We start from the raw sequence: 21,864 nt of genomic DNA, 5'->3' as shown, positions 1-21,864 counted from the left end.
GAGTTTCAAGATTTTACAGTGAATTTTCTGTATAAATTTTGTCAGTGCAAGATTTATATCTGACAATGTTAATTGCTCTCAAACGAAGTCTGTAGCAAATATATTAGTCCTATCGGCCAGTTTATAATATTTTTCGCTTGACCGTGAATCGCATACTGTGGATCGCATACTTGGAGTCTATTGAACTGAAAGGCTCTAAAATTTCCCTTAGCCTTTCGTTTCACTAGTCTTCAAGTATGCGATTCACAGAAACTTTTGGAGACTTATACTTGTGGTGTGAAGGGTGGTTCTTAGATGTTGACCCCCACCCCCACAACCCCCACCCCCACAACCCCCACCCCCATCATCGGCCCCCTCTCACGTACCTCCTCCCTCCCCCACACCAAACGATCTCTTTTTGACACTTGGAAACAAATTCTATCAATTTTTGTCTTTTTGTCAATCCTTATATGCGTCAAGCGGTTTGAAGGAGGCTATGTTCCGGCAATTTGACGGCTATGTTTTGAACTTGAATTGAAATATTTAGAATACTCTATTTTGCCTAAAAACATGTAATTAAGGAATTATTTTGTTTATAAAACTGAATGAAGAGAAAAATTGTGTCAACACTTGATTGTTTTTGTCAGAATGGTTTCGCTGGTAACCTGATGATTCTGAGTGTGTTCTACTTTGGAGGGATGATGGTACATGACTCGTCTCTCTCAGTCGGAGGACTCTCGTCCTTCATTCTCTACTCCACTTACGTTGGAATGTCAATCGGAGGTCAGTACTCTTGAGATCGTTTCAACCAAAAATCAAAGCATCAATTGATTTTTAACGTTTGCGTTGATAAAAACCTTGGAATCTGGTTTTACTGTACGATAAAATAGCGCTAATCTCCGAGTGATATAAATGTTACTTGACGAATGACGATGATGATAACGTGAGTAATTGGGGGTTTCGTAGCATAAAAAATAGCAACTTAATTTAACGTTAATTTGTGGTAACGAACTTTTTTAATGGCATTGTTTCATGTTTTAAACGGCCCTTACTATATTTTTAATTGCTCTCGAACGAAGTTTGAATCAATTATTGTGAATATGCGTCTTTTTTTTGCAAACGTTTTGCATAAACATTTTTCTGGAACATCTGTTTTCTTGTGGAACATTCTTTCGATTCCACGGCTCCAGTGACTCTTTCAAGCTTGAATTCTTGATTTTTCTGTCGTTCGAGAGCAATTTGTCCGACGTTAGTCTATGTATGGTTGTGTCATCGCATCTTCGGCTGTTGCTTAACTGGAATTTCGTCTCTGTATCAAACATTCATCAGTTGCTAACTTATTTCATAAAGTGTTATCTCTAAATTTTGGCACTGATAAAGCCATCTCAACGATAGACTCAAAAGTTGTTTGAACGAGAGTAGCTGTAATCTGAGTAACTGGGGGTTATGTGTGGTTTCAGGCTTGAGCAACTTCTACGCTGAGCTGATGAAAGCAGTGGGAGCCTCAACTAGGATATGGGAAATTATGGACAATCAACCACTCATTCCACTAGGTTATATAAAACTCCTATTTAAGTATGACGACTCGAACAATTAGGTGCACTGATAGTTCAAACTTAGTGGAAGTATTCGGTGCAAATGGACTGAATGAGCAAAAAATTGTCTGACAAAAATCCTGAAAATAAGATTGTTAGTCTAGCGTTTTCTGAAGACTACTGACTCAATAAATAAAAGAGATGTTCGGTGCTCTAATGTTGCTTGCACATGATGTCGCGCACATTGCACGTTTTGCAGCCGCAGACTTTTGAAGCCAAGCAAAAATTGCTCAAGGATTGAATCCTCAAAAATTTAAGATCTGGGGGATGTTCATGATGGCAAGGTATTTCAGGAAGAGGAAGTTCGAGATATTTTTCAAAGATATGACAGAACATTTACTAATAAAAGAAGGCCAAAAATCTTTGTGTAGAGATTCATTCATTCTGCAAATATGTGTTTTTTTTCAGAACTTTATCTGCCAAAAGCATGTCATTTAAGCTTGAGATTCTAAGAAGCACAAAAATAATTATGTCTTTTACTGTCAAAATTGTTTTTATAGCTGCGAAGCTGTAAGCTGAGCGGAGCTATATTGCGGTGCTCTTGGTTTTTTTTCGTCGTCTGACGCTCTTTTTTCGTTTTACATTAGTTCACACAGCAAGGCTGAAAAAGTCAAATTTTCTGAATGACTTCTTCCTCTCACTAACGGCATTTGCGCGCGTGACGTCATTTCTCACTCGCTTTAGCTAAAGTTTTTAGGTTATTTGCGTGATTAGATTTTGATCATACGTGACTTACCTCACTCAATAAAATGACTTTTGCACTTTAAAACTTAAGTTTAATTTGAATTTGTTTAAGGTCAAATGGACTCATATGTGCAGTAAAGGTCCCTAATAAGAGGCTTCTGTGGAATGAATTTTAACAAGCTTTATTAATTCATCGCTGAATGTTTTTTAGCCTAGTTTTTTGAGCGGCGTCGATTTTTTTTTCAATTTAGATCTGTATCTGTTTCTATCTCTATTATATGGCACGCTGGTCTATTCTTTCGCAGCTATTCCGGCAATCTGCCGCCTATGTTTAAAAAATTGAATTAACAGAAAAACTAAAAATTCAATCGGAATTGCCGGAAAATTGTATTTAGTTTGAGATATCAGTATTGCTATTGCTTTGAAAAAAAAATTGAATAAAGCTGGAGAAAAATCAACCCCCCCCCCCCCCCACACAACAAAGATAGCAGCAAATAGAAAGATTGTTTCTCGCGTTAAATAAATGTGCATAGACACCGTTTGAACCAGAAAACAATCAAAATTTGCCGGATCTAAAGTCAGATAAACTACCTACGACAATTATTGTGGATCATTAATGGTAAACCAGTAAACCATTGTACAACAGTTTGGTCGGGTTAAATTCGCTTTAAATTTCTTATTGAAAGCCGCAGTCAGCCTCTCAAAGCTATTATTTAGGCGCCCTCTCCTTTCTTCGAATTCGTTTGCCTTTTTATTTTCCATAAGTCACGACTTTCTGGCTTACCTCACCAACTGTTTCAATTGAATAGAATATAGATAGAACTCAGTCAGCAGATTTACGCAACTAGGGTTAAAGTCAAAAAGCAAAAGCAATGTAAACGGATAAACCAATAAAGCTCAGGCACTAAGAGATGAATGTTCAAGTTAACAAAGTTCCTAATATTATACTGATAATTGGTATTAGTATTAAGTGTATTGTTTTACATTTCAGGCTGAATTCGCCATGTTTATCTAGCCATATGAAATTGCAGACCAAATTAGAACACTTTTCGGACTCCAAAAAATTAGGCTGTGGTCAAATGATTTTCTGTAACTTTTTGAATCCCAACGTCGTCATTGGCGCGAATGGCGGCTTTTTATCGGCAATATTCAGGCTATGTCAATGGAAAGACAGCATTTGGAAGTTTCAGGTAGATTTTAGAATTCAGTATTTTTGGCAAATACGGGCAATTGTTTTTCCTGCAATAGTTGTGAACAAAACAATTATTTAGCGCAAAATTTTCTGCGATTAGACTGACTCAGAGGTGAACAAAAAATTTCAACACAGGGCAGGAGTGATCGGTCAGTTATTGAAATTTGTACGATTGATTAAAAGCAAACGCAATAAAGTATTAGGTGTAAAATTAGAAACTGAAACAATAGTTCAAATTGAACGGAAACATCTCGAAAATTAGTCACTTTGTGCTCGGTAAGGGGTAGGTGAGATTCCAAAATATCCGTTTTTTTGTTTTGCGACCTTGAATTATACTCTGAAAGTCGTTAAATGTTGTTGAGCGATAAGCTCTCTAAAATATGTGAAAAAAGTTTTGAAGATTAGAAAAAATGGTCTCTCATAATTTTCTCACATTCTTTGAAAATAACAATAAATTTTCCCCTTGGAATATCTGAAGCGAAGAGGAATTTGTTTCTTTAGTTAATCGCCGGCAGGCTATTATTGACCGCCGGCTATTATTTTCTCAGCGGGCTATTATTGCGCTCCTATTTCTTATAATCCAGAGAATTTGTATTAGGTTGTATTGGTGCTGTCTTTTTTAAAACGTTTTCACTCATTCTTAAAGACTCAAAACTGGATGAACAGGTAGTACTCAGTGGCTATTAAGTTTCATTTGATATTTTAAGCTAGCTTTAATAAAGTTTCAAGTGCTTAGAGTGCTGAACGTTCTTGGAAGGCCTAAATTCAAGGTGATATTGTCTATTTTGTAGTTTTTGAGTGCAATATGGTTTAGTTTCTAATTTTTTGTCGTTTCGTAAGTTTTGTTGTTAGATGGGTATCAAAATAACGCTTTTCAAAGTTCAGAAAGGTGCATTCTGCAAACTTTAGCACTCAAAAGGTTTTTTTTTCAAGTTTTGAAAGATTTGGTCATTTTTGAGTTCTGCGATCATCAGGAACATTGAAATATTTTGAGGACTTAAAGCATGGTTGGTGGATGGGTTCTAGAGACAATGGAGTTGATCCGAAAATATCATAAAGAACTTTAGCGGCTTTTGAATAAACCTTGAATATTTTGTCATTCTTTAATATCTGTCATTTTTTGCTTGTTTTGTTCCCTAGGGCCGATGAACCCTTATTTAGAGCTTGAAGATAGCTTAGAAGATTTTAGAGACAAAAACTGGTTTTAAAGGTTGTAATGTAACAATTTTTGGGGTCCCTTCAATAGTAATAGTATTTGCCATTTTTATCAACTTCTTTCAAAATTTTTGTCCTTTCAATTTTTTGTCAATATTTAGGAACCCGTGAAACTTTTATGAGCCTAACCTTGGATCACTGGGTACGTTTACGGACAGTGAAATGCTTTTTATTATAATAGTTCTGTAATTTTTTCAAAGTTTTAAATTTTTCTAGAAAATTTAAATCTTTTCAGTATAGGGTCAGGAACTTGAGCAAACTTTGTAGTTTTTGCTATTTTTTAAATCATTGTTTTGTGTTTGCTTCTGGTTGCTTCTTTTGCGCTGAGATCTTTGCTGGTCGCTAGCCTAACAATTCAATTCTATGCAGATTTTAGCAAGAAACAATTGGATTTAAAGACATGAGTGAGAATTAAAGAAATATGCAGTAATTTTCGTTTTTTGAAGTTTTGGGAAGGTTTTGCAACTTTCAAGTTTTCTGGGCTCAAGTAGTCAATATTTAATCAAGCTTGGTGCTGTCTCTATGCATGACCCTTAATCTTTCTTTTTTGTGTTGAAAATGGTGACGCAGAAGCTCTAGTGGACCTCGGTATTCAGTATCTTGGATTTCAATACGCTGCTCCTAAAAGTATATACACTTTTAATGCTATTTATTTCACTGAGTTTAATAAACTATTTGTGTTTGCTGTTTTGGCATTGCTCAATATGTCTGCTGGTCAGGTACAGCTGTTTTAAGTATTTCTATTTAATTCAATTCTTTGTATTGAATTTTAGGACTTGCCCTGTTATGTTTTTTTACATCACCGAATAAGTTTTCCTTTTCCTTAGTCAGCATCTGCTTCAAATATTTTAAGTTCTTTAAGCTAGTTTCATTGCCCTCTCATTCTAGTGAATGTGCTTTTAAGCAGCAGTTGCTCAGCAAAGCGATCTAAAGTGAACAGAACCAGTATCGAAAAACGGATGCAATTTAGAAACGGGATAAACCCATAAAAGCCAAATTTTGATGCCCGCCACTGAGACTTTGTTTTGATATGCTGTCTTTTTTAAGACATTTTTACTCGTTTGTCACTGACTTCTCAAAATTGGATGAACAGGTAGCGCTCAGTGGCTTTTAAGTTTCATTAGATGCTTTAAGCTAGCTTTAATAAAGTTTCAAGTGCTTTTAGTGCTGAACGTGCTTGGAAGGCCTAAATTCAAGGTGAAATTGTCTATTTTGTAGTTTTTGAGTGGAATATGGTTCAGTTTCTAGTTTTTTGTCGTTTCGTAAGTTAAGTTTTGTTGTTAGATGGGTATCAAAATAACGCTTTTCAAATTTCAGAAAGGTGCTTTCTCCAAACTTTAGCACTCAGAATGTTTTTTTGCAACTTTCAAGTTTTGGAAGATTTGGTCATTTTGAGTTCTGCGATCATCAGGAACATTGAAACATTTTGAGGACTTAAAGAGCTTTTCAGTAAACTTTGCAATTTTTGTCATTCTTTAAAATCTGTCATTTTTTGCATTTTTTGTCCCCTAGGGACAATGAATCCTTTTTTAGAGCTTGATGGTGGTTAAGAAGTTTTTGAGAGACAAAAACAGCTTTTATAGGCTGTAATGTAACAATCTTTGGGGTCTTTTCAATAGTTTTTTCCATTTTATCAACTTCTTAGAAATTTTTTTTTCTTTTCAATTTTTTTGATTTTTAGGAACCGATGAAACTTTTATGAGCCTAACCTTGGATTACTAGGCAACTTTACTGACAGTGAAATGCTTTTGATAATAAAATTTCTTTAGTTTCTGAACTATCTGCAGTAGCCATGAAGATTTTAGAAGGTTTTTACATGTGCTAACATGGATAATTTGGTGGCATAGTTTGGTTTTGTGGACTTTAGGGTCAAGAACTTGAGCCAACTTTGTAGTTTTTGCTCTTTTTTGAAATTTTGTTTTTGTCATTCTTGCTTCTGCTTGCTTCTTTTGCGCAGAGATCTCTGCTGGTCTTCTAGCCTAACAATTCAATGCTATGCAGATTTTAGCAAGAGACAATTGGTTCAAAGACATAAGTGCGAAGAATTAGACAAATATGCGTTAATTTTTGTTCTGTTTTTGAAGTTTTGGGTGTTTTTTAACTTTCAAACTTTCTGAGCTCAAGTAATCAATATTTATTCAAGCTTGGGCCTGTGTCTATGCATGAACTTTAGTCTTACATTTTTTGTGCTGAAAATGTTGACGCCAGAAGCTCTAGTGGATCTCGGTATTGAACACCTTGGCTCTCAGTACGCTGATCCTAAAAGTATATACTTTGAATGCTATTTCTATTTTACTTGATTTGATAAACTACTTCTGTTTGCCTTTTTGGCGTTGTTCAATATGTCTGCTGATCAGGTACAGCTGTTTTAAATGTTTGTTTTTCATTCGATTCTTTTTGTTGAATTTAGGACTTGCCCTGTTGTGTTTTTTACATCAAATAAAAATCTGTTTCCCTTTACGTTGGTTCACAGCCTGTTCAGTATCTGCTTTAAATTGTTTGAGTTATTTTAGCTAGTTTTTTTGTCCTCTCATTCTAGTGAAAGTGCTTTTAAACTGCAGTTGCTCAGCAAAGCGGTCTAAAGTGAACAGAACGAGTATCGAGAAACGGAAAGTACAGCGGAAACGGGATAAACCCATGAAGCCCAATTTTCGATGCCCACCACTTAAACTTTGTTCCTATAAGTCTTAGTTACCATCTTTATTGCCTATTGGTACTGATACTAGCCCATTTATCCTCTCATTGAGGAACAGGTGTGTATCTAACTACGAAGTGAAATCAAAATAGTGTGCACTTTGAACATGTTTTCCTAAATCAATCAATTTTTTTCTTGGCCTTTCAATCGTTATCGGGCTTATGGGAATCAATGGCGGCTTTTTTTCAGCAATCTGACGTTATGTTTAATTTTGTCGATTTTTCATCATGTAAAGAATAGTCAGAATTTGAGAGTAAAGGTGGACATAGATCATCATAAAACTATTTAACCTGAGCTGCTATCAAATAGCGTCTGCGGCAGTTGTTTTAAGGCTACAGCTTTTATAGTTTGGATTTTTTTGACACCAACGACTGTTTTAGGCATTTTCAAAAAAGATATTGAAAACCCTCTCCTTTCCATTTGCACCACAAAATTCATCGCGCACCCTTAAAGGTGAACTAACCTACATAGAAAAAATGTTTAAACATGTAAAATTAAGTGTTTTGTTGTGACAGTCACTATGGTGAAAAAGTGATTTAACTACATTTTGCTCTTGTTGTTTCAGAGGACGGTAAAAATTCGGTCAAAGCTGACAATATTCAGGGTAAAATTTCATTCCGTGATGTCACCTTCAACTACCCGTCTAGACCAGATCTTCCTGTGCTGGATAAGTTTTCCCTGGAAGTAGAATCGGGAAAAGTGACAGCTTTGGTTGGCAAATCCGGATGTGGCAAATCGACGGTTGCCAGTCTGATAATGAGATTATATGACCCAAATGAAGGTGAGTTTAATCACGTGTGCATTTTGGTACTTCAGCGGAACTGAATAAAGACTTTACTAGCTGCGAGAAAGCTGTAAAGTGAGCATAATCATAGCTTTATTGCGGTGCTCGTGGTTTTTGACTATTCGAAGAATTTGAATTTTATTGGGGAACTGCTTGCTTTATCAATCAGTTTTTTGGTCTTTCAAATCGGGCTAGTCGTTCTGAAACAGAATGGACAATGACGAACGTGACATAACTTTAAATTTCTTCTTTACCTCTATTAGTCTCCAAGTAGACGTTTAACCAAAACTGATGAGATATAAGCTTTGACCACCCATTTTGTTCTGCAACCCCGGGTTTTTCTGACCCTCCCCCGCATTGTATTCACGCTATTAAGCTTATTCTAGCTCCTACAAAAAGCCCACCTTTCTCTAGATGTTTGAGAGCAATTTGTCCGACGTTGGGTTGTTTGTCGTTTTGCCTTTTTTGACTTTTCTAAAGGTTTTTGTACTCTTTTCCAAGTTATTACAATCAACAGGGAGTTTTGGTTGAATTTCATTTTTATGGGAGTTTGTCGACCTTTGATATGATAGGCGTAATACGTATCAAATCAAAGGTCACCAAACTACATACAAATTAATTTGGGCCAAAAATTCATCTATAGATTGTAGGAACTTAAAAAAGAGTACAAAAGTTCTGGAAACGTCAAAATGACAGATGTAGCCTGCTTTCAATCCGTTTTTGTCAAGGAAAAAATCAAAGAATAATTTTTTAATGGCCTTCAATCAAATAGTTTTTAATTGCTTTCAAACAAAGTTTGTAGCGATTATATTAGTCCTGTGGTCTTAAAGCATTTTTTCGCTTGACCGATTTTTCTTCTGACCCATTTGACTTTTTGCAAGCAAAAATTAGATAATCAGGTAACGCTTGGAGGGCATTAAAGGGTGGAGCAGCTATCTTAGAGCCCTACCCCTTACTAGTCTCTAAGTATGCTATTCAGCTGAACAGTTTTGAGAAGACAATGTTATTGTGTGTAGGGATGTTCCTAATCCTAATCTAAAACGTTTGACCCCTCCCCGCCTCCCATCTGTCACCAACCCCCCCCCCCCGCTCACCCCAAACACTCCGCCTCCCGCGTCCAACTTCTTCCGCCTCATTTGGATCCCTTCTCGTCCGGCCCTCGCAACCCTAACCCCCTTTCCTTCCCTCCGATCGCTTGGCACCCCCTTTCCGCCCACCTCACCCCTCCCTAATGCTAGTATCCCTAAGCCCCGGCTGTCTACTACCGCAGCCAACCGCTAGCTGGTCGTTTGAGAGCAATTCGCCCGACGGTAGTGGTTATGTTTAATTGCTCTCGAACGAAGTTTGAAGTTTTTCTCGTGCAACATTTTTGCTTGACATTTTTTTGTTCTAGAGAATTCTTCTCCTTCAAGTGACTTTTTCACGTTTGACTTTCCGTTATCTGATTCCGAAATAAAGATGAGTAAAGGTGGTCTATTTTTTTTCGGTGACTTCTAATATTAGAGGATGTGTTCTAGAGGAAGTCATTTGCGGCACGTGAAACTACTGTTTAGGTCAACCTACTGAACAAATGTGAAAATCATAGAGAGAATTTTGTAGTGGTTTTTGTTCAACCATTATTTTGAGAGAAAACAAAAAATTACGCTAACAATACCCTTTGTGTTGGTATTGTTAGGTGTGAAATTAAGCTAACAATACCCTTACATTGCAGAAAGCTTTTTAATATCTTTATAAGCGGCACCGATAGCGTCACGAACTCTTTCTATCTATTTTCTACGTCACTCAAGTTTATTTCGCACCTATATTCGGCAGTCATGTTAAATTAATTTTTGAGATTTCTTTTGGTTTGGTTTAGGTGCAATCTTAGTGGACGGGAAGCCTTTAGAGCAGTATTCACTGAAGGACTTCAGATCTCGCATTTCATTTGTCAGCCAAGTGAGTTCGTTTTCTGATCAGTATCATGTTTAGCCCGTCATCTTAATGTAGGAAGTAAATTCACTTGAAAACTGTTCTTATGAAAGATGTTTGCCTCGGAAATTTGATATAATTACCACTTATGGAAGCTTTCAGTTCCCCTTCTCAAAGCAACTGGATATTTGGCAGAGTGTCATATTCTTTGATATCTCTTCTAGAATATCAACTCCAATTAATGGCTCTCGAGTAATGTCTGAAGTAATTTTCGTTGTTTGTCTTTTATACATATATTATATTAATTATATAACCCCCGCCCTATCGTTTGACATGTCCGCTTAAATTCCTTATACCCCCGCCCTAATGTGCCCAATTTTGATGAGCTAAGTGAAAAATTTGCGTCAGTCAGATATATGTTGCAATATATTTTGGGATATATTCAGGGTTGGTTGTTGCACTATTCTGGAGTTTTGCCTATTTTGTCTCTTTTTTGTCCTTTTTAACAACACATGACGTCTTTTTATGCCTTGAGAATGCATCAGTTTGAGCTTTTATGCAATTTTTGATTAGTTGCGGAGCCCAGTTTTTGATTTAATAAGTTTGACATTTTATTTTGATTTTGATTTTTGATTGTTTAGGTGATTAAAAGCCGCCCTCATCTTCTCAGCCGGCTATTATAGCGCTCCTATTTTTACGACTCGAAGAGGAATATTGGAGAAGTCCTATTTTTAAATCAATTTTAGTGGAGCGATTTTTGAAGCGGGAAATGAAACACGTGAAAAATTTTCGAGTGATTTTTTTGCTGAACAAAATGAAGAGCGGAGCGCAAAGAGAGTGGTTTTTGTTCACACCGCTGTTTTTCAGAGAGCGAGAAATTGATGTGTGAGAAAATTTTCTCTAAGCGAGCGAAATTTTTTGTTCACGTGCGGCTTTTAAAAGCAGTTTTTTTGCAACTTTTGATATTTATGAGGTTTGATTATAATATTATATTAGTTTTAGGCTTGTTTTGATAGGAATTGAAGGTTTCAAATAGTTAATTTGAGTTTAATGCTAATTTGTAGTTTTTTTTATCAATTTTGCTGATTTTTAGACGAAATTTAATGATTTTTGGCCGTTTTTTGTTTTAATGCTCTAAGTGGGATTTGAATGGAAGCTTGTTACTTAAGGAATATTCAGATACCAATTGACTAAAGTTTTCTTGATATAAATTGTTTTTTTCTTAGGAAAATTGACAGAGAAATTGAGAAATTTTATACAATTTTTCTTATTTTTTTTGCAGTTTTTCTTTTTTTAAAAATCTCAAAGTTTCTTAGCCTATTATGACTTGCCCATTGTTTTGCGAGTTTTTCATGGCTCTAATTGCAAAGGAATTTGATTCTGCTTTATGTTTCCTTGTACTATTAAAAAAGTCATTAAGTTTTTCTAGTTTTTTTTCATTTTGTTTTTGGTTTTTGAATGCCGTTTCTATTCTTCCTCATTTATTATGGCATTTGTGGAGATTCAGGGTTCACAATAGTTGTTGTAGTTGTTTAGTTGTAGTTTGGGCAATTTTCTCCTTCGAGTCGTTTCGGGAAATGTTCCGGCTATGTTTTTTTTTACTTCGTCGAACTTTTTTTTCGCTTTACCCATTCTGCCGCTTTTTCGTCATTTTGCGTGAAATCTTTCTGACTTCTCTAGGCTAGTTTCACTCTTCTGTCATTCTGCTCAAAGCCCTTTTAAACCGCATCAAAGTCAGAAATAGAAACGGGATAAACCCATAAAGCCCATTTTTAGATGCCCGGTACGTGAACTTTGTTCTCATAAGTTTTAGTTATTATCTATAATGCTTATTGGTAATGATACTAGACCCTGTAGCCTCTCACTGAGAGACAGGAGTATGTTCAATTACGAAATGACATCAAAATAAATCGCACTTAAAAATATTTTTATACAAAAATCAATTTTTGTTGAAATTTTCTTTTCTTTCAATCCCAATAGAGTTATGGGAATCAACGGCGGCTATTTTCCGGCAATCTGCCGGGTATGCTTAGAATTGTGCGCATTTAGAAATTAAGTGTTGCTAAAGTATATGCGATTGTGAGCGTTGACTGTACATTGCCTGTGTAGTGTAGTGGTTAAAGTCAGCGACGCGTAACCGAGGGGTCGCGGGTTTCGAATCCCTCCCTAGACAGACGTTTTTGCGCCATAAAAGTTTTTCTAGCCTATGTCCCCTTCTAAATTGATTGCCTCGCCAGTCGTTCGAGAGCATTTCGTCCAACATTAGTCGGATTTTTTGGGTTTTGATTGTTGAGCTCTAATTGAATATACTCAGCCAGCTATCTTTTGTGGTCGTATTTATGTTCATTTCATCAAACAGATTCTTGTTTCGTTTTAACTACTTCTGTTCCTGTTAACAATGATATCGCTCACATCTCCCCCTAATGCTAGCATCCCTAAGCCCCAGCTGGCTATTACCGAAGCCAGCCGGTGGTTTGTGAGCAATTCGGGCCCTACTTTAGTCGATTGTTTTCTCTTAAATAGTTTTTGATCGCTGTTGGGTTCGTGGGGATGAATCAAAGCAATTTAGCTGAATGCTTAATTTAGCCAATTGTTGTATTATCGATTATTTTTTCATGCTTTAAAAGATAAAATAACGAATTGACTTGTTTTATTGCTCTCAAACTAATTCTATTTTGGTGCGGTTATGCTTTCATATGACTGATATAAATTTTCGTTTTGTAGAATCTGAATTGCCCTTACTCAAATTTCAGGTCAACTAAACTGTTTGTTGGTGGTTGTGGTTTACTGCTGAAAGTCAAAAAGTGCTGTAGCTCACTGTAGAAACTACAGTGAGCTACAGCACCCCCCCCCCCCCCAGCTCACTGTAGAAACTATAAGCTATACTCGAACTTTAGTTGTGGGAAAAATTTTGGTCGTTTCCTCATTAATTTATCCACCTATTGTCGTATAATTACTTAAATGTGATTTTTTCTAGCCGCTCTGCTTGTGGGGGTGGGGGCAGGGTGTATGATCGGCTTATGTTGGAGACCCAAATTTTGTTGACTTATTAATAGCCGCCCTCATCTTCTCAGCCGGCTATTATTGCGCTCGTATTTTTTTTTTACAATTCAAAGAATTTGTTACAATTCAAAGAATTTGAATTGTATTGGGGCGCTGTCTTTTTTTTTTTAAGATCTGTTCACACATTTTCATGATTTTTGAAGTCAAATTGGAGTAGTGATTTTGGTCACGCCGAAACAGGAAATGGAGCGAAAAAGCAAGTGGTTTTGCGGCGTGAATTTTTTTCGCTCTAATTTTAAAGTAGAGTGAGAAAACGGTGTTTGAACAAAAATTCGGTTTCTCGGTAGTGGTTTTTTGTTCACATGCGGCAATTTCACTCTGATTTTTACTGTTTTTTCGATTTTTTGGATCGGATTTTTTTTCTAAATGGTTTTCCCGATCATTCACAGCTCATTCTAGGCCTAGCTTTTTGTTTGAATTAAATTTTCAATTCTCGCTAGTGGTTTTTTTGTTCACATGCGGCATTTTGACGTTGATTTTCTGTTTATTTCTTATTTTTTTTTTGTTCTGATTTTTTTTTAAAATGGTTTTCTCAATTCACTCATAGTCCATTCTAAGTCTAGTTTTTCTGTTTAGTCAATGAAAATTCTTTGAATTGTACGTCAGGACTTGTCCTGCTATGTTTTTTTACTTCGTCAAACTTTTTTTCGCTTTACCATTTTGCCGCTTTTTCGACATTTTGCGTGAAATCTTTTTGACTTCTCTAGGCTAGTTTCTCTCTTCTCTCATTCTGCTAAAAGTGATTTTGAACATCAGTTGCTCAGCAAAGCAATTCAAAATGAACAGAGTCGGTATAAAAAATTGAAGTCAGAAATAGAAACGGGATAAACCCATAAAGCCCAATTTTAGATGCCCGCTATTTGAACGTCGTTCCTATAAGTCTTAGTTACCACCTCTAACGCTTATTGGTGTTGATAGTAGCCCCTGTAGCCTCTCTCTAAGAAACAGAAGTATGTTCAACTACGAAATGCCATCAAAATAAATCGGACTTAAAAAATATTTTTGTACAAAAATCTTTTTTTTTTCAATATATTCTATTCGTTCAATCCCAATCATGGTTATTGGAATCAACGGCGGCTATTTTCCGTTAATCTGCCGGGTATGTTTTCAACTTTTGTATCAATTGTAGGATCCGGCAATGTTTTCCTGTTCTATCCGTGAGAACATAGAATACGGCAGTGTGGACCCAGACTGTGTGCCATTCGAGAGAGTGAGAGAGGCGGCTGAGGTTGCAAACTGTCACGACTTCATCTCTTCATTCCCACACTCATACGATACTCTCGTTGGCCAGAGAGGAGTTATGCTATCAGGTTACATCTCGATAAAATTTCGGGTCTTTCCCATTGTAGCCCCCTCCTCCCCCTCCCCCCCCCCCATGTTATAGCCCCCATTATGGTTTTTTACCATGATTGGGGTGGGGGTCTATATGTTATCTGGCCACTAAGCTGGAGGGGATATAATTGGAAGGACCCGAAAATTCGCACCAAATGTGAAGATGAGGAAATTAATCTTTTTCTTTAAAAATTTGGATCTTTCCCGTTATAGCACTTCCCCTTCTACCTTTGTGGATGCAAACCGAACGGCACGTTCTCTTTCAAAAAGTAGTGATGCGATTTCAGGGTGGATCAATATAGCGTGCTTCTTGTAGATACAAATTAGGTTACCTTGCTGTAAGCAAGTTTCAAGGTGTATGACAAATCAAGTGATAAATACTTAAAGATTTTTTGATGTTTTTTTTAGGAGGACAGCGACAACGATTGGCGATTGCGAGAGCTATCATTCGGGTATGCTGCTTCCTATCGGCCATTTCGATTGTGTTTAATATTCCTGAAAAGCATTGAACATGTCGTGTTTGTTTCCAGGATCCCACCATTCTTGTTTTGGATGAAGCCACAAGGTTAGAAGTCACTTTTACTGAATTGCAATTTAGATTTCATTGTTGATTTGTTTAATTGCTCTTGAACGAAGTTATAGCAATAATTGTAAACGTGTTGGTCTTTTTTATGCAAATTTTCCCTTGCCCGTTTTTGCGCTTTTCTTCTAAAACATTCTTTGACTTCTCAAGTGACTTTTTAACACTTTTGTGCTTCATTTGAGTGACCTTTATTGCTCTCACTACGAAGTAAAGGTTGTTGCTAAAATAAAATCGGCTGCAGCATAGCAATAAGAGGGATCTGATAGCCGAGTGGACAGTGCTTCTGGTGAGGGAGCGGGAGGTCCATGGTCCGAATCACAGCGTGGGTAACAACTTTTGCACCCATAAAGAAAAATTTATGCTTGTCGTTCAAAATTAGTCGGTTTATGTTTGATTTGATGCTAATAGCTCTCAAAGCAAGTTTGTAGCAATTAAATGAGTCATGTGGTATTGTTATGCGATTTTAAGCTTTACCGATTTTTTTGTTTGATCCATTTGACTTCTCGTCCACAAAAACGGGAGAAACATGTAAAACCCGGAGGCTTTAAGTTCTCGTAGAGCCAATCGGCTTAATAGACTCTGAGTATGCAATTCACAGAAACTGTTTAAGAGACATAAATTCAAAATTCATGGTGTGAAGGGCGGTTCCTGGAGTTTAGGCATCCCTTACATCACCCAACCCCACCCTTGACCCCACAGAACCCCTCCCCCACATCGTTACAGCCATAACCGAGCGCTCTCAGACCCCTCCCCCATGCGCTTCTTCAATTAGGCTTAAACTATCCTCCCTAAACCGTATTTAGTTACTGACAAACCCAGCCGATTGCCGGTGGTTTGAGAGCAATTCTCCCGGCAATAGTCGATTTTGTTTGTCATAATGAACTTTTTGAAGTTTTGCAGTGGAATGGGAAACCCTACTCCGAAGACAGGGAAAATTTGGCATTGATTGAGAACTTCGCTGCTTCTCGAGGTGCGAGCCAGAATTTCGAAGTGAGGCAATTATTGTAAACGTGACTTTTTAATGTACAATTTGCGCTTGAGGATATTGTTCTAGAACATTTTTCTTATTTCACTTCTCGAGTGAAATTCTCGCGCATGACAAGTTCTCATGACATTATTGCTCTCTTGTTCTCGCATGATATTATTGCTCTCTTTAATAGCCGCCATGAGCCGCTCAATGGCTATTGTTTAAGAATTCTCCGTTTTAATCGCTTTACCTTTTGATCACCCTTTTTTTATTACATAAGTCACGATTTTCACGTTGACTCTTGACTTACCTCACTCACTATTTCTACTGAATGGATTTTAAATTCCTTCACTCATTGAATCACGCAACGTATTGAAATAAAAAAAACGGGATAAACTGATGAAGCTGGTTATTAAGTCATAGTAATTTATGTTCTCAAAGTCCATTAGTGATTGTTTGCTGACCTTAGTATTAAGCTTAATAGCTTTCAATTTAGAAGCCGGATTAAGTGTAGTCTTAGGGTCTTACTGAAACTGCACAAGCAATCATTGAATTAGAACACTTTTTGAAACTTATGAGAAAAATCTGTCATTTTCTCTTTTTATTTTTCTGTTTCAATGTCGATCTGCGTCAATGGCGGCTATTTTCCGTCAAGCTGCCGACTGTTTTTGAAATTAAGTCTGTTGCTAAAACAAAACAGATTGTAAGATGAGATAGCAGAAGTCCGATCGCCGAGTGGTGTTCGGTTCAATGTATCAGTCTCTTTTAGTTGAATCTAGGCTAAAGCCTCCTCTGAAGCCGCTTGACTTCATAGAGCAATTTGTACAATGTTAGTCGGTTTACGTTCTTGAAATGCAAACTTGCAAGTTTGATGTCTCGCATTGCAAAGATCTGGCAGTTTAAAAACGTGCGTATTTCAATTAGAGCTAAATGTTCACAATGGTTATATTTGCTCTTAACATTGCTAAAAGTAAACTTGAGGTCGAGAATTTTTTGTGAGTCGGCGTGTTATAGGCTAGTCGTAATCATTTCTCAATAACTTCTCAATTGCTACACAACTAATTAACATCGATTATGAATGCAGTTTTTTTGAATATAGTGAATAATTACAGCCAAAACTATAGTTAGTAATTTCGGAATTTGCCTTACCCTCTTAAATTAATTGCTCTTAAACGAAGTTTGTAGCAATTATATAAGCCCTGTTGGTCTTTTTAATGCGATTTTTTGTTTGACCGATTTTTCGTCTGACTCATTTGATTTTTCTTCCTTAAAAACGGGATAAACAGGTAGCGCACAGCGGGCATTAAATTCTCTTAGAGCCTTTCACCTCTCTAGTCTCCAAGTATAAGATTCACAGCAACTGTTTTGGAGACTTATACTTATGGTGTGAAGGGCGGTTCTTAAAGATTGACCCCTCCCATCACACCCCCCCCCCCCCCCAATCCCCACCCCTGCCATCGTGCAGGTCGTAAGGGCCCCTTGTAGCCAAGGACCCCTCTGCCACCCCCCTTCACTGTTGCCCCCTCTTCAATTAAGCTAAAGCTAGTCTCCAAGTAGGCGATTCATAGAAACTTTCGAAAAAAATTCAAGGTGTGAAGGGCGGTTCCTAGTCTTAAAGTTTTGACCCCCTCTGTCACTTCCCCATAGTCACCCCCCATCCACCATCCACTCCTCCAACCCGGAGATTTGGACCCCCTCTCCTCCACCCCCCCCCCCCCCCAAAGGGTTTGCATCTTTTCGCGTACATAGAATGGAACAGAGACATTTCGGATCTATTTTGTTTCGGCCACCATCTTGTGGGGCATATATCTTTTACGCCATCCAGGCCCACGTGCTATTTTTTACATAGTTACGTGTTATATAATTATACATAATTTGTAACTGGGGGGTATGAAAAAAACACTTAGTGGAGGCGGCGAAACCAAAACTTCTACCAGAAAAATTGGACTTTTCCACCAACCATCTGTTTCAGTGCTCTAGACAGCGAGAGTGAACAATTAGTCCAGGACGCCTTGAAGAAAATCCTCCCAGGTAGAACAGTAATACAGATAGCACACAGGTTGGCCTCGATACGCAATGCCCACTCAATCGCAGTAATAGACGAAGGAAAAGTCGTGGAACAGGGTTCATATGAACAGCTAATGGCCATTCCTAATGGACATTTGAGCGAACTTGTTAACTTGCAGATTCTACCCGAGGGAAACGTTCCCTTAACTTGATAAAGGAATAAAGAAACGAAGGTCTACTCTGCTCTCTCCCACCCCACCCCACCCACCCCCCCCCCCCCTCACAATCTGGTTGGGTATAAAACATTCACCTGCACACGTCATCCAAACGTCGTTCTATTTCTCCGCATAGAAAAGTGCAAATGACAATGCATAATTTAATTGGGGTGGGGGGGGGGGGGGGGGGGGTCGGAGACGTGAGTGCGACCTAAGAAGAAATACGCTACCTTAATTTCAAGCTAGTGATTTGATGAAATGGTTGCTTATCCTAGATGAAATGTACCTCATAAGTAGTTTCTTGCGGCCAGAACCGGCCATTTGGCAGTTGACGCATGGACTCTGTATGTTTTTGGATCTTACAAATGGTCTCGAAAAATTTTGCTAGGCTGTACCGTTGACTAGGGTAAAGCCAAGTCGAATGGTGTATTTCCCGCAATAAAAATTAGCCTATTCGTGCAAATTCTTTATCGTTGGGCCCTGAAATCTTTGTTTCCGTTAAGGCTCACCGTCTAATTTGTCCAGTCAACGTGGCCAATGAATCTATAAATATCAGTTTTAATCTATAAATGAAATTGTTTTGGACAATTTTTGCTACTTCTAATGAAATTGATGTGCTGTCATTTATGTACTCATGATGAAATGCAATGAGACACTTCTGTATATTGTAAAAAAATAATGAAAAATGCAGTATGTGATATTGTTTTCGCTTTTGTTTAGCATCATTTTCAATATTTGCTAGAACATTTTCCCAACTTGTTTCAACACCTAACTCGTTCGTCAATATTTAGATGTGTATTTAAGTTTGTGTTGGCGGCTTTCATCTTGCGACTTGGTTCGAAAAGCTGAATCTTGGTTCAGAAGCTTAAGACTACGAAATGGACAACAAACAAGATCAAAAGCAAAAATCAAACTTCTATTCAGGCGTGATCTTACATAATTCTGCAATCATTGCTCGGCGTTAGTCCTAACTGCTGCAATACATTGGTTCTATCGATATTTAATTGCGAGATAAACCTTTTTGGCGATCGCGGGCTTAGCTGAACGCTAAGTAAGGCTTAATAATTCCCCGGCTGTGGGTCCCGATTTTTCTCACTGCGCCTGTTTGGCACGTATTCTATATCACTATCTACATGTATGCCATAATTAGATCAGTGTCGCGAACACACCTTTCAAGAAGATATCGTAATGTTAATTGTCCCGCAAAAGCCGATGGATTTTGTCCGCAAACTGCGTGATGTTCTTTTAACAACCAGGAAATGGAAAGCATTATAATTCAGTTTGACATTGTTCCTTAAATTTTTTTCAAGAAAGGCGTTTGTCCATCACCGGTGGTATCTTAAGTTGTGCTAACGAAAACCTTGAAGCACAGTATATTTTGTGATAGATATCTGTAAAGGTTCTACCTCTTTTCACACCGATTCATTTAACCCCGCATATTTTAACCCCTCTATCATTTAACCCCTATATCATTTCTTCCCTCTATCATTTCATACCGCAAATTAGCAGTCGACATTAAAGGCATGTTTTGTCATTATTAAGTGGACAAATTAATCTCACGTTCGGTTGTGATAGTTTCGTATCAAGTCCCACGCGCCGCTGAGGCATGGCCAAATGATTATATTGCGAATTAAATAATCCTTATTTTATAGAAAGATAAAAATCGGGATGAAATGGTAGAGGGGTTACGCTATGCTAACGAAAAATTTGTAAAGCCTAGTATATTGTGCTTACTTTCAATTTTCCATGAAATATGGAAAAACACAAAGGACCGAGCTGAACAGTAATACTAACTTTGTAAGAACTCGATTTTCTCAGCTTTAATGTTTGATGGTGGCTGTACTCAATCTTGAAATTTGTTTGGGCGCAGAAATGTGCAAAAAACTGAGATTGAGACAACATTTAGGCAGACCTAATAAACCGGAGGCTCTAAATAGTATCCACGAAATGTACAGAAAACGTAGTTTATATATATTCACAGTTCAGCTGCTAATTTGATTTGCTCACTGGCCTCTCATCCTGGTTAAACAAACAATGCTTCTTGCAGAAACGTTAGAAAATGTTCTGACTTTGCTAACTCTAAAATTGCAACCAAAACTTATGTTGCACAGAAATTTGAAGCACCCCATTAATTTCAAAGCGACTTAAACTGATCGTCAACATTAAGTAAGCACCCGACTTTAATGACGTATTTGTCTCAAGTATACATCAAATTCTTCACAGATTTTGAAATAACTTATGATACATTGGATCTCATAGGCTAGTGTGTTTTTGTTTCCGTCTACAATTGAAGGAAAATGTGGAAACGCCTAAACGAATAACCTTTTTAAAAGTTGTTGAAAAATTGCATTTAGAATGTCAAGAAAGTGATGCTTCACTTTGGTTGATTCAACTGTTTTTGAAAAGATTCCAGCATTCGCGTCGAAGAAACTTCAGATTAAAACATTCAATCTTTTATCGAAAATTAAAATACAGGTGATGAATAATGTACTCATTCCAAAATATGGCAAAAGTTGTAAATGACGCCCGAACTTGGGTTTTATTTCAGACAAAATTAGGTAGGTAAATTTTACATTTGACGTTGAGTATAATAAAGAAATTTAACATTGAAGTGGACCATTGTTTCTGCTCATAACTATTAGCACCAGTTGGCTTTCTTGTGATATCGCTTCCAAAAAGATGTACACAAAAAAAAGAACCATCGTCAAACGATTAGCTGTAAGCCTCATTTCGTGACTTGTTGAAACAAGCCAAAACTGGCCACCAAACATCAATCGCGTTCACAGCGGAGTTAGGTTGTTTTTTTCCAGTCCAAATAAATTATATTTTTTCAGCTCAGCTTAAAAACTAATTCAATTATGATAGAAAATGAATTTATCTTTATAGATAAACAGTTTTTGATAAGCAAAAACTATAATTGTTCCAACTTTTTTCGAAACGATAGATTATTTATGAGAGGTCGGTTGTTTTTCCTTAATCAAAATTTCACTTTTTGTTTACATATTGTAGAGAACAGAGAGAAATATCTTTTTTTGCTTTCCATAAGAAATAAGTAAATCAGGAAGTAGAAAATCATACCTTTCTTGTAAATATCAGCGCAAAATTAAGCTATACCCTGAATCCTTTTTATTGTAGTGTTTATTGATTTTAGTTTGACATTTGATTTGCTGAAGTGGGTTTCTAAGATTCATTCAGAAATATAACAAAAACATTTTTCAAGAGTAGAACATAAAAAGTATTTTAGTCTTGAGTTCATTTTGAAGCTTGATCAGCCAGGTTAGGCTGAATTTGATTTGCGGTACAATTAATATAATATCCAATTTGATGAAAAATTTATGGGCTTTCTTAGTCGTTTTTAATCAAATAATCAGAAAAATGATTTTTAGTAAGTGAGGAAAACTTCTCCATGTGACTACTACTAGATCAATCTTCGATATAGATATGTCTGCGATTGGACTGTCGGCATGATCACAAATGGACATTTTTTAGCAGCAGCAGAATTTTTTGAGAAGAGACGAATAAAAAATGTTCTCAGCCTTGCTTCGTTCTTCTCAACTAACCTTAGAGTAAATTTTAAACATACTGCTCAAAGTGACTCACATTTTTGAAACATGAAATCACCAATCATCCAAATGCAGCAGATTG

The 21,864-nt window shown here is 37.0% G+C and overlaps 2 protein-coding genes across 6 annotated transcripts in view; one reads left to right on the top strand and one right to left on the bottom strand.

Moving 5' to 3' along the window:
- Positions 1 to 21,864, top strand: part of LOC142349408 (ATP-binding cassette sub-family B member 10, mitochondrial-like) — a 140,279-nt gene that overhangs the window by 64,089 nt on the left and 54,326 nt on the right. For 3 of the 4 annotated variants that reach the window (XM_075400942.1, XM_075400945.1, XM_075400944.1), the window contains 8 exons: positions 627 to 762; positions 1,440 to 1,532; positions 7,926 to 8,141; positions 10,000 to 10,079; positions 14,245 to 14,425; positions 14,856 to 14,899; positions 14,978 to 15,012; positions 17,970 to 18,302. In XM_075400942.1, the coding sequence (XP_075257057.1) occupies positions 627 to 762; positions 1,440 to 1,532; positions 7,926 to 8,141; positions 10,000 to 10,079; positions 14,245 to 14,425; positions 14,856 to 14,899; positions 14,978 to 15,012; positions 17,970 to 18,216 (1,032 nt within the window). In that variant the 3' untranslated portion in view covers positions 18,217 to 18,302. Of the gene's footprint in view, positions 1 to 626; positions 763 to 1,439; positions 1,533 to 7,925; positions 8,142 to 9,999; positions 10,080 to 14,244; positions 14,426 to 14,855; positions 14,900 to 14,977; positions 15,013 to 17,969; positions 18,303 to 21,864 lie in introns of those variants that run through there. The other variant, XM_075400943.1, reaches the window with a different exon arrangement.
- LOC142349407 (uncharacterized) overlaps positions 1 to 21,864 on the bottom strand; it is a 192,965-nt gene that overhangs the window by 134,158 nt on the left and 36,943 nt on the right. Inside the window, exon 1 of one of the 2 annotated variants that reach the window (XM_075400938.1) lies at positions 10,645 to 10,657. The exons of the other annotated variant lie outside the window; for it this stretch is intronic. The gene's annotated coding sequence lies outside the window, so the exon portion shown is untranslated. Of the gene's footprint in view, positions 1 to 10,644; positions 10,658 to 21,864 lie in introns of those variants that run through there. 2 annotated transcript variants of the gene reach the window in all.

This window comes from Convolutriloba macropyga, chromosome 11 (assembly GCF_964194025.1).
Source record: "Convolutriloba macropyga chromosome 11, txConMacr16.3, whole genome shotgun sequence".
Taxonomy (NCBI): domain Eukaryota; kingdom Metazoa; phylum Xenacoelomorpha; order Acoela; family Convolutidae; genus Convolutriloba; species Convolutriloba macropyga.
Note: the sequence above shows the minus strand (reverse complement) of the source record. Positions and strands in the feature narration are given on the sequence as shown.